The sequence below is a fragment of the Pongo abelii genome, chromosome 1 (assembly GCF_028885655.2).
Source record: "Pongo abelii isolate AG06213 chromosome 1, NHGRI_mPonAbe1-v2.0_pri, whole genome shotgun sequence".
NCBI classification, from domain to species: Eukaryota; Metazoa; Chordata; class Mammalia; order Primates; family Hominidae; genus Pongo; species Pongo abelii.
Genome location: NC_071985.2, coordinates 65,079,678 through 65,096,183, shown reverse-complemented (window position 1 = coordinate 65,096,183; position 16,506 = coordinate 65,079,678). Strand labels below are relative to the sequence as shown.

At 34.2% G+C, this 16,506-nt stretch overlaps 1 protein-coding gene and 1 pseudogene across 9 annotated transcripts in view; both read right to left on the bottom strand.

Moving 5' to 3' along the window:
* EDEM3 (ER degradation enhancing alpha-mannosidase like protein 3) overlaps positions 1-16,506 on the bottom strand; it is a 65,939-nt gene that overhangs the window by 30,920 nt on the left and 18,513 nt on the right. For all 9 annotated transcript variants that reach the window (XM_009240132.4, XM_002809696.5, XM_063726174.1 and 6 more), the window contains 4 exons: positions 14,409-14,521; positions 12,713-12,866; positions 6,157-6,291; positions 3,647-3,752 (listed from right to left, as the gene is read on the bottom strand). In XM_009240132.4, the coding sequence (XP_009238407.1) occupies positions 3,647-3,752; positions 6,157-6,291; positions 12,713-12,866; positions 14,409-14,521 (508 nt within the window). The remainder of the gene's footprint in view (positions 1-3,646; positions 3,753-6,156; positions 6,292-12,712; positions 12,867-14,408; positions 14,522-16,506) is intronic.
* On the bottom strand, positions 1,175-3,624 carry LOC129048590 (riboflavin kinase-like; annotated as a pseudogene).

The following is a 16,506-nucleotide window of genomic DNA, read 5'->3' as shown; positions in this document are numbered from 1 at the left end:
ATTTCAAGGCCTGAAAACATTCAGACTAATCACAATGATACCACTATAACTTACTACTGTAACTTCTTATAATCAATACAAAACTTTGGAAAATGTACACAATTAACTAACCCCTAAACAACACACTACGTGATTCTCAAAACCAATGGTTATTTAACAACATGCAAGGGTAACAATAAAATATCAAAGAACTTTCAACCACTTAAGGAGAATATAATTAGTGGCAAATAAGACACAAATGTTTTTACTTTTTCCATGTTTGTTTTTAACTTTGCTTCGTAAAGCCACTGAAAATTGAGTCTTCTTTCAAGTACAGGATTTCTAACTCAAAATTGTGATAAATGAAAAAGCCACAAATGGTATTTTCTTCCATAAATTCATATACCAAAAAGTAAAACACAATCCAACTGAATTACATATACTTCCCTCTTCTCCAACAGCTTCAGACATTTTTCTATATATTTTGTATTATTATTAAAATCAATTCTAATTTATGCAGGTAAGAAAAAAATGATTTATAATGAATCATCTTCAAAATTACCTCTACATACTTCTACTCCATCCCTCCATCACCACCAAATCTGTTGCTAAAGTGAACAATGATGTAATATACTCTTTGAGGGGGCCCAAAGCAACCTGTAATGTTAATTTCTTTATTTTCCAAAGACTTCAACTTTTGCCAATATAAACAAAAGATGCAAGTAGCCAAAAATCATCCAGTTAATAGGAGGAAAAATTCATACAATATAGATTATTTAATGTTTATTTATGCCTTTCCCTCAAGCTATAAGCACTCCTTAGATTAGCATTAAATTACATTGTGCATATATATGACTACACCAGTTTAGATTTGTCCTGGAACAGATAATTATATTTAAAATAAATAATTTTCTAACTATTTCATAGTTTAATTAGCTCTTAGTTTCACTAGGTGGAAAATAAGCATCTTGTGTTCTTTAAGAAATTGGTATGTATAAATGAATAGTAAATTCACTTAAATCTTGAGGAAATCTAAAGATCAAGTCTCTTGCTTTGCTTTTTCCTTAAAAAGGAAAAAAGAACCAAAGTCAAGAAAAAATTAAAGAACAATAATAATATCTACTCTTAAAAAGAAGAAATGTTATCTAACACAAAAATGAAACCTATAGATTCAAAAACCACCTATTTTATTGTCTTAACCAGTAAAAAAAAAACGATAGGCAGGTGGAGTCTAGACCACTTAAGAGCTGAACCAACTCTAGACAAAAATGAAGATGGTACAATGCTATGACTGCAAGGAAATGATTTAAAAAATTTCAGTTTTCATGTTTGTAGCAATATATTGATGCACAAAATATCAAAAATACAAAGTCTGGATTTTTCTTCTTAGGTTTATAATACACTATCAAACTTCTATTTAATGCATTTGTAGTTGCATTATAAATGCATTAAGCCTTCTCTGTTTATGTGTATGCTATACGAGCACATACATGCTGGTACGTTACCATGAAAATATTAGTTCTTATCTCAAGCTAGTGACTCGTCTTTTTACCCATATTTATATACATTTCATTTCTATTGTAAGACACAACATTTTTCTAGTGGTACATTTAAATCAACATATTATGTTATTTTAAATCTTCATTTTTAAATGAGTCTTTTTAGTGTTATGACATAATGAATTTAATTTAACAGCTGAAGTACGATATGGTAACTACACTGTACTATTTAATTCACAGACGTAGGAAAATATTTTATTTTTAAACTATAACCAAGATGAGACTAGACAGTTATAAGCAGTGAAATACTAGAAAACAGTGAATGAATACATAAGATGATTTTTCATCAGTGGCCATTCAATATTTTGCTTTTAGGAACTTGGAAGAAATTGTCTTGAGTTTCAAATGTTCTGGTAAATCTAGTCATTTCTTAGCTTCCTCAGTATCACCCTGAATTACTGAAATAACTGACTCTGAAGAGTCAAAAGTTCTTTTCTGGTCTGAGGTAGCCAACAATGGCCACATTGAGGATTTCCCCATAGAAGCCCTCTTTGAAGATATACATGATGGGAGTTTCCATGGACTTTTTTGTGTTCCTGTAGTGTGGATTCCATCCCATGCTCACCACCATCTTATGGACAATCTCCACTTCCAACACTAGTCCAACCACAATAAACGCTAGTGAATACATCACCTGGAAGATTATCTACTACATGTTCAGGAAAGTTAACTGTGGGGATGCCAAGATCCTTGGAGCCACGGCCAAAGCTCTGCACTACTTGGCTTCAGCAGAAGTATGGCAGGTGCTTCATTCTGCTGGGGTATGGGCTGTGTCTGGGTCTGTGCATCCACAAGGTGGTGTTTATTACATTATTGAAATGACTAAGTAAAATGGGCCTTGCATGAACCACTAATAAGACTGTTGTGTCATAACACAATGATTATGCTTAATTCAAAATTAATTATGGTTAACTTGCACCTGAGGTCTGAGGTGGGTTTAAAAAAAAAAAAATTACAAAATTCTGAAGCCACAATTCAGATCTGTTTCAGGAACCATTTAGATGACACAGAAAAATTTTATACAATACTGAATAAAGGTAATAATTTTAATATATTTGAGTTAATAATTTTATAATTTTTATTTATTTAAATTAGGCAGTTACCTTTTATTTTACATATAAACAAGATAAGCTTTTTAGAAATAGAGAATGTATAAAAAAGATGCTTTCATTAAGAATATTCTAGTTTATTTCTATTCTTCTATGCTTATCAGGGTGTTTTATAAAGATAAAATCACATTCTTTGTACAATTCAATATCCTGTTTGTTCATATAACATTGTTACATGTTCCTTCCCATGCTTCTGATTTATTTCAATAACAATATTCCAACACTGATGTAAAATAATTTTCTTAGCTTTTTTTACTGATGGTTACTTAGACTGTTACCCAATTTTCTGCTATTTATAAATAATTGCATGGGAACATCTTGGGAACAAATAATTTTCTATGTTTTGTATTATTCCTCAGACTAGATTCCCAGAAGTAAAATTATTAATCAAAGGGACTAACATCTCGTTACTGGGCACTTACTTCGTAGTAAGTGTAGTACATGCCCGGCACTGTTCTAAGCACTTTACTTTGGTTAACTCATTTAATCCTCATACAGAACAACTAATTACTATTAATATGCCCACTTTGCAGATATGGAATAGAGAGACACATAGAAGTTATATAAGTTTCCCAGGATCACATAGCTTGAATCCAACAACATGACCCCAGAGTCTACGCTCTTAGCTACTATATTTCTGGAGGTAGGGAAAAAAAAAAGAATTTATTAAACCCAGATTCTTACTAAACCACACCTTGATGTGAGATGGCTGCGGAACTCTGGTTCTCTAGTTTTCAAATAAATTATAGCGTTTCATCTATACCCTATACCTATAATGCTATATCCATTAAGAAATAGAATACTAAATCATGTAGAAGAAGTGTGTGTCACATTTGGCATCAAAAAAGAAAATCTGGCTAAATTAATTAAAATTCCAGCAATCGTGTGAGAACCTATGCTTTATAGTATCCCAAAGATTATTTTAACAAATGAAAATTCTTTATTTCCCAACCATTTTGAGGATGCAAAGGCTTGATTTAAAAAGCCTAACTTACGTACCTTTTCGTACCCAATCTCCAGTATGAATATTTATAGTCACGCCCACTAAATTACTACTTCGCTGTCTTTTTTCCCAGAGAAAATCGAGAGCTTTTCTGGCATATTCCTGTAATTAAAAAAAAATAATAATAAATGCATATTTAAAGAACTAAGTATCTTTGGCAAATAGGAAACAAACAAACAAAACTCAAAGGCTGATAGGATATTTTAAGAATTAGGTTAAATTTCTAAGATAACTATTTATAAAACAAATTTCCTTAAAACTCAAAGCTTGGCTCTTTTTCAACCAATCAGTGTAGTTAGGAAAGACTCTGAATATACTACTCAGAGGAAGGCTCACTTTGAAGGCTCACTTTCATCTACTCTTTTTGTTTTTTCTTCCTTTCATCTACTCTTGTAGCACAAGTTCATATTCACACACATGTATTATTAAATTATATTAATTGCTTACATAATTAGATATACTTGTTAAAGTAATTTCTACCACTTAAATGCAAAGTAAAAATCTCCCTAGATACTCTTATTTAGAAAACTGGAAGAGAATTTCAAAGGTAGTATGCTATCTTTGAAAGTCATTTCAGATCCTACTTTTTAAATGGTATGCAAGTTCATTAGTAAAAAGCTATTAAATCAACTAGGCTACCAAATATTTGATAACAACAAACTTGTAACCTTATGACATGTTTTTCTTTTTCTCATTTATTTTATCTACTAGACACTAAATAAAATGAGTTGTGAACAAATTTTTGGCTTTGGATGAAAAGATGTCACAAAATATAAATGCAAAGGGCAAGTACAGGCAGGTTTCTAAATTAATTTCAGAGCAAGAACCTATTTAGCACTGCAGAAGGACTTCTATAAAAGAAAAAGTCATTAAACCCATTTGCCACTTGGTAGATTACAGAGTGTAAAATAGTTATAATTCTTAACTCAAAGTATGCTGATTTCTCTTAAACACAAAGCAGGTTATAATTTTAATTAAATGGCAGAATTTCAGAGCCAGGAAACTTCAAAAAGATTGTATTTCCCTAGTCTTATTTTACAGCTAAGAAAACAGGCCTAGTGAAATTCAAGATTAGCTAGAGTTTAAAATTGAATTACAGGACAAAAAAATAATATGAGAATTCAGATTTCTTTATATATATTAGATCAAGGGTCAGCAAACCTTTTCTGACAAGAATCAGGTATCTTAAGTGCTATGGGTCACACAGTAAATGGCACAATTACTCAACTCTGTCACCGTAGCACCAAAGTAGGCATAGATAAAAACAAACAATTGAGCATGGCTGTGTTCCAAAAAAGCTTTATTTATAAAAATAGGCAGTGGCTGCACTTTGCTCACAGACTGTAGTTTGCCAACCCTGTATTATATCAATGCTTTGTCAACTGCATCTTCTCTGATAACAAATTACTGCATATTCAAGAATTTTTTTTAAAAAAATCATGACTTTCAACAGATTTATTAATAAACATAAAATAGCCCACTGGAAAGAGTATGGGTTTCAAATTCAGAAAGACATGGATTCTAATTCCAACTCCATGCATCATCTACCAGCTGGCTGTGCAGGTCTCTCATACTCTTTGAGCCTTATTTTCCTCACCTGTAACTGCATCAATATCTGAGAGTGTAGTTATTAAAGTATGCAAAAGTGTCCAAATTTTTTAATGAAGGGAAAATATTAGTGAACAAGATATAGAGCAAAAACTTAAGTTTAAAAGATTAACCAACCAAACATGATAAATCTGTCCTTGAGACATGTGAACATACAGACATACATTCAAAGGCATACATACATACAAAGTCAATTTGTTTTCTTTACATTCAGATCTAGTATCTGTAATGCTACTATACAGTCCCTATTTCTGCTTGTTCTGTTTGCCATTTGTTGGATTTTTAAACATTAACCTAAGTCATATGCTTGAAAAAGACAGTGCTTTGTGTTACCACTGCACTCCAATGACATGCTTAAATAATTAGTTTTTTAATGAGAGACACAGATAGTCCACAACTATGTGGGGATATTAAGTCTTTTGGATAATGAATAACATTTCCCTTGCAGTAAACAAATTTACAGATTAGAGTCTCAATCAACACTTAAGTATGAAAATTTCACTGTGTTTTAGAAGATTAGTGAAGGTTTCAGAACTTTCAGAAGTGCAATAGACCATATGGAAGTCTAACAAAACACAGGGACATAGTATTTCATAAGACATTTATGATATCAAGGAAACATCAAACTCATTTAAGTAATATGGCTAAAAAAATTCTAAGACTAAACCTAAACATATACTTCATAGTTGGTGAACAAAATGCAAAGTTGGATTTAACATAGCTCTCTCACAATGTTCTAGGTTTTTGACAATTAAAAACCATGTAAAGGAATTTAGACAAAAAGTTCACTAAAATAACAGTAATTCTCCAACTAATAATCCTAATATTTAACCAATGAAGAAGATATAAAGGTAGTTATGCCCAATACCCAGGATATCAAAGACCGTAAAAAGCAAACCTCAAATATTGTTGCTCCTGTGAATCGACTTAAAGCAGCAAATTCAAGGATCAAGGTACCTGCACAAGCTGTACAGGTATCTGTCTCAGTTCCTGTCCGAGCTTCTGGTTTTCTGATGCCAAACTTTAAATTAATCTGAATACAGTTAGAAAATTGTCATTAGCAGTTATCAAGACAATGACTTTCTGATAAGAAACTACTTTTCAATCAAGTCTTTGTATAAAATCATGAAAATAATTCATAAAATAACTAAACACTGAAATTCAATCTGATGATCTCTTTGACTTTCCAATTAGCATGTAGGGAAATATATTCTAAGCATATAATATTCATGAAGTAAGTAAGCTTTTATGTCATTCCATCCTCAATGACATCAAAACTCAATTACTTCCCTTGGAGTAAACAAGGGAAATGATTATAATCCAAGGGAAATTACACAGAGAAGGTATCTTTTATAACAATTTTGTTCTCTGGACAGTTTGAACTAGTAAGTACAAGAATAGGGAAGTAGACCAGCCTTAGAAGAAATTAGGGTTAGACTAGAATTTGTGAAAAACCAGTCTATATTATATATTAACTAGTTCATCACAGAGAGAAAACAGATTGTTATGGTATACATTTGAAAGGAAATTAAAATTTCATTTACGGGTTTTAAGAGTTTTGAAACATAGAGTGTATCACCTTGCTGGCAGGCTAACAACACAAGGGAAATTTTTTCAAAGGGGTATTTCTTTATTAAGTGGAAGACAACCAAATAGGCCACGGGCGGTAGCTCATGCCCATAATCCCAGCACTTTGTGAGGCCAAGGCGAGTGGATCACTTGAGGCCAGAAGTTTGAGACCAGCCTCGCCAACATGGCGTAACCCCATCTCAACTAAAAATACAAAAATCAGCCAGGCATGGTGGCGTGTGCCTGTAATCCCAGCTATCTGGGAGGCTGAGGCATGAATCTTTTGAACTTGGGAGGCGGAGGTTGCAGTGAGCCGAGATAGCGTCACAGCACTCCAGCCTGTGTGACAGAGCAAGACCTTTACTACTACAATATGAACCTGGATTAACTAGACTCAAACTGGGCAGACACTGATTAAAATTAGAATATTTTTCAGCAATCCAAGTAACCAACAAAAAAGGAGGATATGCCAAGGATTCAGCCAATAATAAATAAACAAAAAAAATCAAACATAAAACATCACGGGTATACTCTTGGTCCAGTTATTATTCAAACTCTATATAAAGAGAAGCTCAAAAAAATTTATATTTCAACTTATCTGCAAATATCAATTGGTAGGTATACCTAGTGCCTTAACAGTGTCCAATCAACAGATTCCAGGCATTTCTAAACAAACACCCCCTCAACAACAAAAAAACAAACAACAAATGTGAAACGTAGGTGAGAGATGGGGATTTGATCACTGTTAATGTTGTTCTCAGTACTGCCATTTACCTTACTTTGTGAAGTACCACTTGAGACATTTTCATGTGCTATTAGTCTAGCAGTACCCCTCCATACCCTCCCAAACTTATAATTATCTCTACCATTTGTACTTTTGTAGGATTAGCTAGTTTTAGGTAGTTCTGCGCCATAAACAAGAATGAAAAGTATCTCCTGCCCCCTTATGCTGCCTGTATCCCTATCTACAGAACTAAAATTGAAAACTGATACTAAGAATAATTAATCTAAAATGAAGCAATACCTAATAATAAAATAAAGATGGAATCACATGAATTACACTAAGGTAAAGTATAATTTTACAAATATTTGCAACAAGAATCAACAGTGAAAAATATTTTCTGGTCAATTTCATTAATTACTACAATCAACTAATCAATATTTATTGCTTACTTACCTACCATGTGGGGGATATTATGATAATATACAAAGGAATAGATCCTTGTCCTCAAGGAGCTTAAAATCCAGACAGAGCAAATAAGACAGATATATAAATAGAGAAAATAACTAACAATGAAAAGTCATAAATTAAGTGCCAAACAAATGGAAGCCACAAGTGCTAAAATGTGAATTTCAGAAAAGGAAATAACACCGAATTGGGAGTAGTTGAGAGCTAAGAATGACAAAGTCTAAGAGTAGTCATAAGAAAGCAAAAGCAAAATAGAGAAGAATAAACATCTCTCTATCCCACTTTCAGTATCTTTTCCCTTAAAATGGAAATACTTTGAATCATGAACGTTTTAGTACAATAATACTTAAGATGTTTGTATATTGAACTGTACCCCAAGATGACTGCTATAAAATTTGTAAAAGGACGATTTATTAACACAATTATCTATAGTATCTGTTCATTTAAATCTTGTATCCTTCCTGAAGATAAGTGGTATTAAACAACTTTTTTTTTAAATTTTTTGGGGGGATGGAGTCTCACTCTGTCACCCGGCTGGAGTGCAGTGGCACGATCTTGGCTCACCGCAACCTCCACCTCCCGGGTTCAAGCAATTATCCTGCCTTAGCCTCCCGAGTAGCTGGGATTACAGGCACACACCATTGCATCCAGCTAATTTTTGTATGTTTAGTAGAGATGGGGTTTCACCATGTTGGCGAAGATGGTCTCGATCTCTTGACCTCGTGATCCGCCCGACTTGGCCTCCTAAAGTGCTGGGATTTCAAGTGTGAGCCACTGCGCCCGGCCAGTATTAAAGAACTTTTAAATGCAGAACCAAGATGCATTTCAGCATCCAAGGGGCACTACCATTTCCACAAATCAGGGAAGAAGGGTTCAGTGCTTTTTTTTGCTTACGGGATCCTCTGGTTGATCTAGGGGCTGGTAGATAGGTTCTTGTCCTCCTGACTAGGACTCAAATGACTGGGTTTAGAGATGGCACTGGTAGTAGTATCTATTACTGCAGAAATTAATAACAAGGAGCTTATTGTCCTGCTTTCTTGAGAGGTTTAAGACAAAAAGAGATGAAAGTAGGAATAAAATAAAGCATGAGGCAATCTAGAATCTGGTTCCTCCTAATTCTGTGTTCCTGAGAGTCACAAGGCAATTTTAAAAAGGACATCTTTTTATTGCAAAGTAAAGGCATAAATTACCTACACTAAACTTGTTTACACTGTCTTTTTGCTACACTAGAAAATCCTTAAAATATGTATAAATCATAATAGAATTCTTATTAACCTTATATTTTATGGATATAATCATCTACTCAACGTTCGTAATGAGGTCTTATCTGAAAAGCTGGCAAGTTGCTTTTAATTAACTTCGAGGAAATGGCATTACAAAGTACGTACTAGCTCTAAAGTTTATATGAGTTTAAAAAATGACCACTAACTCTTACAATACCATTTCTGTACAGTACATTCTTCTGAGTTAAAACCATTAATGCAAATACTATCAATTACATATGCTTATCTAAGAGAGACTGATTACACAAATTTTCATGGGCAAAAGCATACTAAGCATGTATAAGAAAGGATGGGACAGCAGTTATTTTTCTTCTACTGTCCTATTATAAAAAATCATTTAAAAAATTTTCTTGACACTTCAGAGTATAAGAAAATAATATAAGTTACTTTGTTTTACCATAACACTCATAGTATCTTCTGTTTTAATTCCTTGCCTGCTTCTCATGTTACGGCAAAAGTAAAGAAATGCTAGATTCCTCAAAATCTAACACCTCCATTTATAATAAAAACTAAAAGTATTTACTAAAAGTAAACTGAATTAAATAAATGTTTATATATTGTTTAAAAAAACTTTGCTTTTAATTTTAACATGCTAAGTAAAAAAAGATCAACAAATTTAACTGTACTAATAAGCAAAGAAATCCATATTAAAATATAATTCAATTTTTCCTCATTAAGTTGGCAAAATAATAATATACAGTAACAGTTAAATGACACATGTACTTTTACACAACACTGAGAAGTAAAAAAGAATCTTTCTGAAAAGCAACTGGGCAACAAGTACCTGATATCTTAAAAAGCATTCCCTACTCAGTGACATTACTTCCTCTTCGAGTAATTTATCTGAAGGAAGAAATTAAAAATGTGTAAAAAGATGTGTATCAGAATGTCCACAGAGGCCAGGCACAATGGCTCACATCTGTGAGTCCAGGGAAGGCCAAGGTGGGAGGATCTCTTAAGCCCAGGAGTCTGAGACTACCCTGGGCAACACAGTGAGAACCCCATCTCCACAAAAATTTTTTTTAAAAATCAGCCGAGCATGGTGGCACGTGCCTGTAGTCTCAGCTACTACAGGAGGCTGAGGTGGGAGGATCACTTGAGCCCAGGAGTTGGAGGCTGCAGTGAGCAATTATCACACCACTGAACTCCAGCCTGGGTGATAGAGGGAGACTATCTCAAAACAAACAAACAAAAAGAATGTTTACAGAGAGCTATTTAAAATATCAACTAGAAATTTAAACAAGAAGAGACTTCATTCTAGTCTGTTTAATTTTTAAAAAGTGCTAGCACAACTCACTAAATTGATAGGTAAAGCATTGCCCTATATCATGCTATATCTCCAGTCAAGGATGACTTCTTGATGGAGGAAATTAGCCTTATTTGATTTGACTTATATTTGTAGAGAAGTTATGCCAGGTGATAGAGATGGTAAGCCTAAAGGCATGGAATGAAAAAAAAAAAAAACTTAGAGACTCTGGGGACACTACAGATTGTTCTGGCTGAAATGGAACAATGATTTCACTGGGATATGTAAATAAGAGAGAATTTCAGAAAGTCTACTGCCAAACTACAAAAAATGCTGAAAGTTAAGGGACACTCAATACAATAAAAAGAGCCATAAAATTTTTGAAGATAATTTGACAAAAATTAGATTTCAGTGATACTGGTTTTTCAAGTGCTCTGAAGCATAAATCAAGAGAGAAAGAGTAAGACAGGTATAAGAAAAGAAAAAAACTGACAGAGCTTGGTAATGGCTGAGGTATCTGTCCTGGATAAGAGGGAGAGAGTAATAGCGTTAATAAAGAATGAGAAATAAATCAGAAGAGCTATTTCCATCTTCAATGGCTTCTTTCCCTCTGCTTTAAATATAAAATTTTCTTAGGGGAAAACCAATAAAACTCCTTCAACTGACTTTATTGCCAACTCTCCTTTAACTACCAACACAGAAGAAATTTTAAAATGAGTGGTTCATTCCTATTTACTTTCACCTACTTTGAATACTTTCCTCTTTATTCACTACAACTTCAAGGCTCTGTTTGCACCCAATTCTCAAGTTTTCTAGAACATTTCCTCCTTTCGAAGTTCCCTTCTTTGGATTTTATAGTACTGCACACTACACTACTTCATGATTCTCCTCTTAAATCTGTGTACCTTACTTTCCACTGGCTGTCCCTCCTCATGCCCTCCCTCTGTCCTGTGAGTTCTCTCTCTGTCCTCTCCTTTGGACAGTTAACACCTACATACTAACTGCTTCAATTATATCTTCTACGCAAATAATTCTGTGCCCACGTTCTGGTCTAGCATCTGTTTTTCCTTCTGCAGCATAATCTAATCTGTAATGGTAATGACACATTAAAGCTTAAATTATACATATACACAATGGAATACTATTTGGCCACAAAAAAGAATGAGATCCCGTCCTTTACAACAACATTGATGGAAGTGGAGCACAGTATGTTAAATGAAATAAGCCAGGCACCTGGGCGGGGTGGCTCATGCCTGTAATCCCAGCACTTTGGGAGGCTGAGGCAGGTGGATCACAAGGTCAGGAGATCAAGACCATCCTGGCTAACACGGTGAAACCCCATCTCTACTAAAAATACAAAAAATTAGCCGGGTGTGGTAGCAGGCGCCTGTAGTCCCAGCTACTCGGGAGGCTGAGGCAGGAGAATGGCGTGAACCCAGGAGGCAGACGTTGCAGTGAGCCGAGATTGCGCCACTGCACTTCAGCCTAGGCGACAGTGCAAGACTCCATCCCCCCAAAAAAAAAAAAATAATAAGCCAGGCATAGAAAGACAAATTTTGAATGTTCTTACTCATTTGTGGGAGCTAAAATTTAAAACAATTGATCTCATGCAGTTAGAGAGTAGAACAATGGTTATCAGAGGCTGGGAAGGGTAAGTGGTGGGGATGGGGAATAGGGGATGGTTAATGAGTACAGAAACAGGTTAGACAGAATGAATAAGATACAGTATTTAATAGCACAACAGAGCGATTACAGTCAACAGAAATGTATCATACATTTTAAAACAACTAAAAGAGTATAATTGGAATGTTTGTAACATAAAGAAATCATAAATGCTAGAGGTAATGGCCACCCCATTTACCCTGATGTGATTATTATGCATTGTATGATTGTATCAAAATATCTCATGTACCCCATTAATATATACCTACCATGTACCCATAGAAATTAGAAATAAAACTTTTTTAAAGCTTAAACTAATCTAATTATCACATAACTTAGAAGTATAATCAGTTAATTGAAATGAAAATATAAATTTGTTATATAGCTTTGAAGCGTTTTTTTTCAGCCTCAAGCTGGTGAAGAACAATGGCTCTGATCACAAACCTTTGTTTTGTAAAACAGCAAAGAAAGTATATAAAGACTCTATTTTTTCAGAAGTACTTACTCTTGGATAAGGAAGGCCACTGGTAGTGTTGAAAGCCGGTAAAAGTTTGTAACCTAACTGCTTTGCCATTTGGAGAAGTTCATCATTGTACCACTGCATATATTCACCTTTTTCTTTCAGCATGATCGCCAGGGAGTGCCCACCCAAAAGACCCCTAGGATCACAGAGATGAAACATTATCCATATCTTATAGACAATTAGAAGTTACCATGTAAAAAGGTGTGGGTACTTTCTTATACAATTTAACATATTTAAGGAAAGACAAAAATTATTTAAACATTATTTACTTAACGCTGTTCATTTTATGGCAAACCATTACAATTACAGAGTCAATATATTTTTTTAAAAATTAGATATTCTATCCTGTTGTGAAGTGTTTTGCGTTCTTAAATAGCTTAAATTTTCTTAAAATCCGAGATACTACATTTAACAAATCTAACAAATATTTTAACAAATTTTAAATTTAAAAATTTAGTTGTATCACCATGAAGTCTTTAACTTAGAATATTATTTAAAACATAAAAACCTCTCGCTCTAGATTAATAAACTCTGTGTAAAACCACATAACAATTTCTTATATTTAATTGAAGAGTAGACTCACTTTGACAAAGAGGAGTTACAATAACAAACATTTAATCAAAACTATAAAAATTAAATAATATTGAAACTTGAACTAATAAATCCTGTAATTTCATCTTTTTAAAATATCCTGGCCAGGTGCAGTGGCTCATGCCTGTAATCCCAGCACTTTGGGAGGCCAAGGCAGGTGGACCACGAGGTCAGGAGATCGAGACCATCCTGGCCAACACGGTGAAATCCCGTCTCTACTAAAAATACAAAAATTAGCTGGGCATGGTGGCAGGTGCCTGTAATCACAGCTACTCAGGAGGCTGAGGCAGGAGAATCACTTGAACCAGGGAGTCGGAGGTTGCAGTGAGCCAAGATCGTACCACTGCACTCCAGCCTGGCAACACAGTGAGAGTCTGTCTCCAAAAAAAAAAAAAAAAAGGCCCAAGAGCATTTCAAACTGTTTGTTGAGAGGTAATCTTATAAATTCAGTTTCATTTGGCTTACCTGAAGAGGTGCTTGGCTATGGTTAACAAACTACGTAAGCTGGTGAAAATACCTGTGATGAAGCTGACTAATGTTCAACCTATATTTCCTTTTTAACAACATACAGATATTATCTTTGAGTCTAGAGACGTCTGCGAGTGATTAAATACAAGGTAATGCCACAGACTCTGTGTTTCATAATGTTCCAACTTACATCTTTTAAACACAAGAAACTTCTTGCATGATTACCATCAAGAAATAAACAGTATATCCTAAACTTTTCTGATATTAAAATTACAGACTGGGCGTGGTGGCTCACGCCTGTAATCCCAGCATTCTGGGAGGCCGAGGCAGGCAGATCACTTAAGGTCAGGCATTCGGGACCAGCCTGGCCATTAGGGTGAAACCCCGTCTCTATTAAAAATACAAAAATTAGCTGGGCTTGGTGGTATGCACCTGTAGTCCCAGCTACTCAGGAGGCTTAGACAGGAGAATCGCTTGAACCCGGGAGGCGGAGGCTGCAGTGAGCCAAGATTGTCACTGCACTCCAGCCTGGGTGACTGAGCAAGACTCTGTCTCAAAAAATATATATAAATAAATAAAAATAAAATAAAATTATAGCTTTAGTGTCTTTCATACTTACCCAAGAACTCTGATGTTTGTTTCAAAGACTGATACGACTACATCGTTATCTAAATTAACATCTCTTAAAACTTTTCTCACTGCATCTTCAAATTCTTTAGTTTTATTTAATACCTGGGAGAAGAAAATTATGAAATAAAGTTCTTTTCTACCAAGTCAAGGAGAAACATTCTTAGAATGAGCTATTAAAAATCAGTCTACTTTAAAACTCTAAAAAGTGACACACACAAATAATATTTCTAAGTATATTATAAAAATGTAATAATGTCTAAAACTAAAAAAATTAAGTATCTAATTATATAGCATCTTTATACACTTCTTTGCATACACTGAAATATTATGAGGACTTTGAAGCTACCATCATCAGACCTGTTAACTGGGTTCTCATGACCCAGGCAGGCTACATGAGGTGAGTTCCAGTAGAATTTGGTTTCTAAGTCAAAACAAAATTAAAAACCATCCTATTCACCAGATACATTCTAAAAGTTGCTTTTATTCTCAGAAGAAAGCACTTTCTTCAAGGCATGTTCAATTGGTCCTAAACTATACATCCCCTGCTAGCTTCACTCCATGGATGCCCTGTTCACTAAGGAGGCTATACAATGTTGTGGTCATACAATGTTATGGTCATGCCCTGATTTGAATTCTGGTTGTTTCACTCACTACCTTTGCTATCTCAGCCAACTTACTTCCATTTCTGAGCTTGTTCTTTCATCTATAAAAAGAGGAAATACCTACTCTTATAGGGTTGTTTTCTTAAATAAGATAATGTATGTAAAATGATTTTAGTAGAGTGTCTGACTTAAGGGCTTAAAATAATTACAACTATTAACCATGCAGATCTAGAATCCTGACTAAACTAAAAACTTCGTGGATTCTTGCAATGGGCAGCAAAAGTAGTCCCTGTCATCACACAGGCTGCTATGATTTTTCAGTCTAAATTAAGGCCGCACATGAGATGTTACCTAGAGCCTAGGTACATTAAAAGTAGTTTTCCTTTACTTAACTGTTTAATCTCTCCTCATTTGATAATAATTTGTTGTGCTTTTTCACTTGATTTGATACGTAAAAATTCTAATTTATAAAACATTCCATAAAAGTATCTCCCTAAATTCAGTAAAAGTAAAATTTAGGGTAAGTCCTGACTAAAACATAATATGAAAACTGATTTTAAACTGACGGCTCTCCCTTCTCAATCTCAAAGTCCACATCAAGTGGGCAGCAATAAATGCAGGCACATACAGTGCATCTATCACTTTTGGAATGAGACATAACTGTTCCACTATCCTCACCCTCCATACACATATACATTTTAGTATCACTTTGTTAATCTAATTCTTCTCCCTGGGTTTATCTCCTGGGAATTTTTGCCTCTTGAACTCTTCTAGCTTGTAATCAGACTCTTCCATATGTTTTCTTTAAGGCCAATAAACCAAAAACAAGGCACACAGTATTTTCTCTTTCTCATAGTTACTGTAATATAGTTACTGTAATATAGTTCTCATAGTTACTGTAATATAGTTTGCATATTCCATTCCGAAACATGAAGCTGTGACTTTCAAACCCTGACTAGCTAAAAAGATCTAAACAATCGTGATTTTTCTCAACCATAACATCTTTTTGAACCAAAGAGCTTTGGAAGGGATGCCCAGTCCCACTCCACAACAACTGAATCAGAATAACTTAGGAGGACCTATTTTTTTTAAATCACAAGTGATCCTCCTAAGCTGCTTTTAGAGTTGAGAATTTTCGTTCTTAAAAAAAAAAATACTCCAGTGAAAGAAGAATACAAAAACAACATTGAGAAGAGAAGCCTAGCTCCAAAAAATTTCTGACACCCCAAAGGTTTTTTGTTTTGTTTTTTAAATATTAATCACCACTTGGGATATTAACTGGAAGTTGAGAATTATGCCTTAAGGAAAATTCTCACAAAAGCCTACTTTCATACCATAATGATCTAAGAGTAAAAAACTAAAAAGATACTATATTTAGAAATCATGACATCTGTAACTCAATCTTTCCCTCTGTCATCACAAACAGTCCTGAACCAGAAATAAATTTCTGTACTATACGAGGTTGAAAAGGAGTACCAAGAAGTC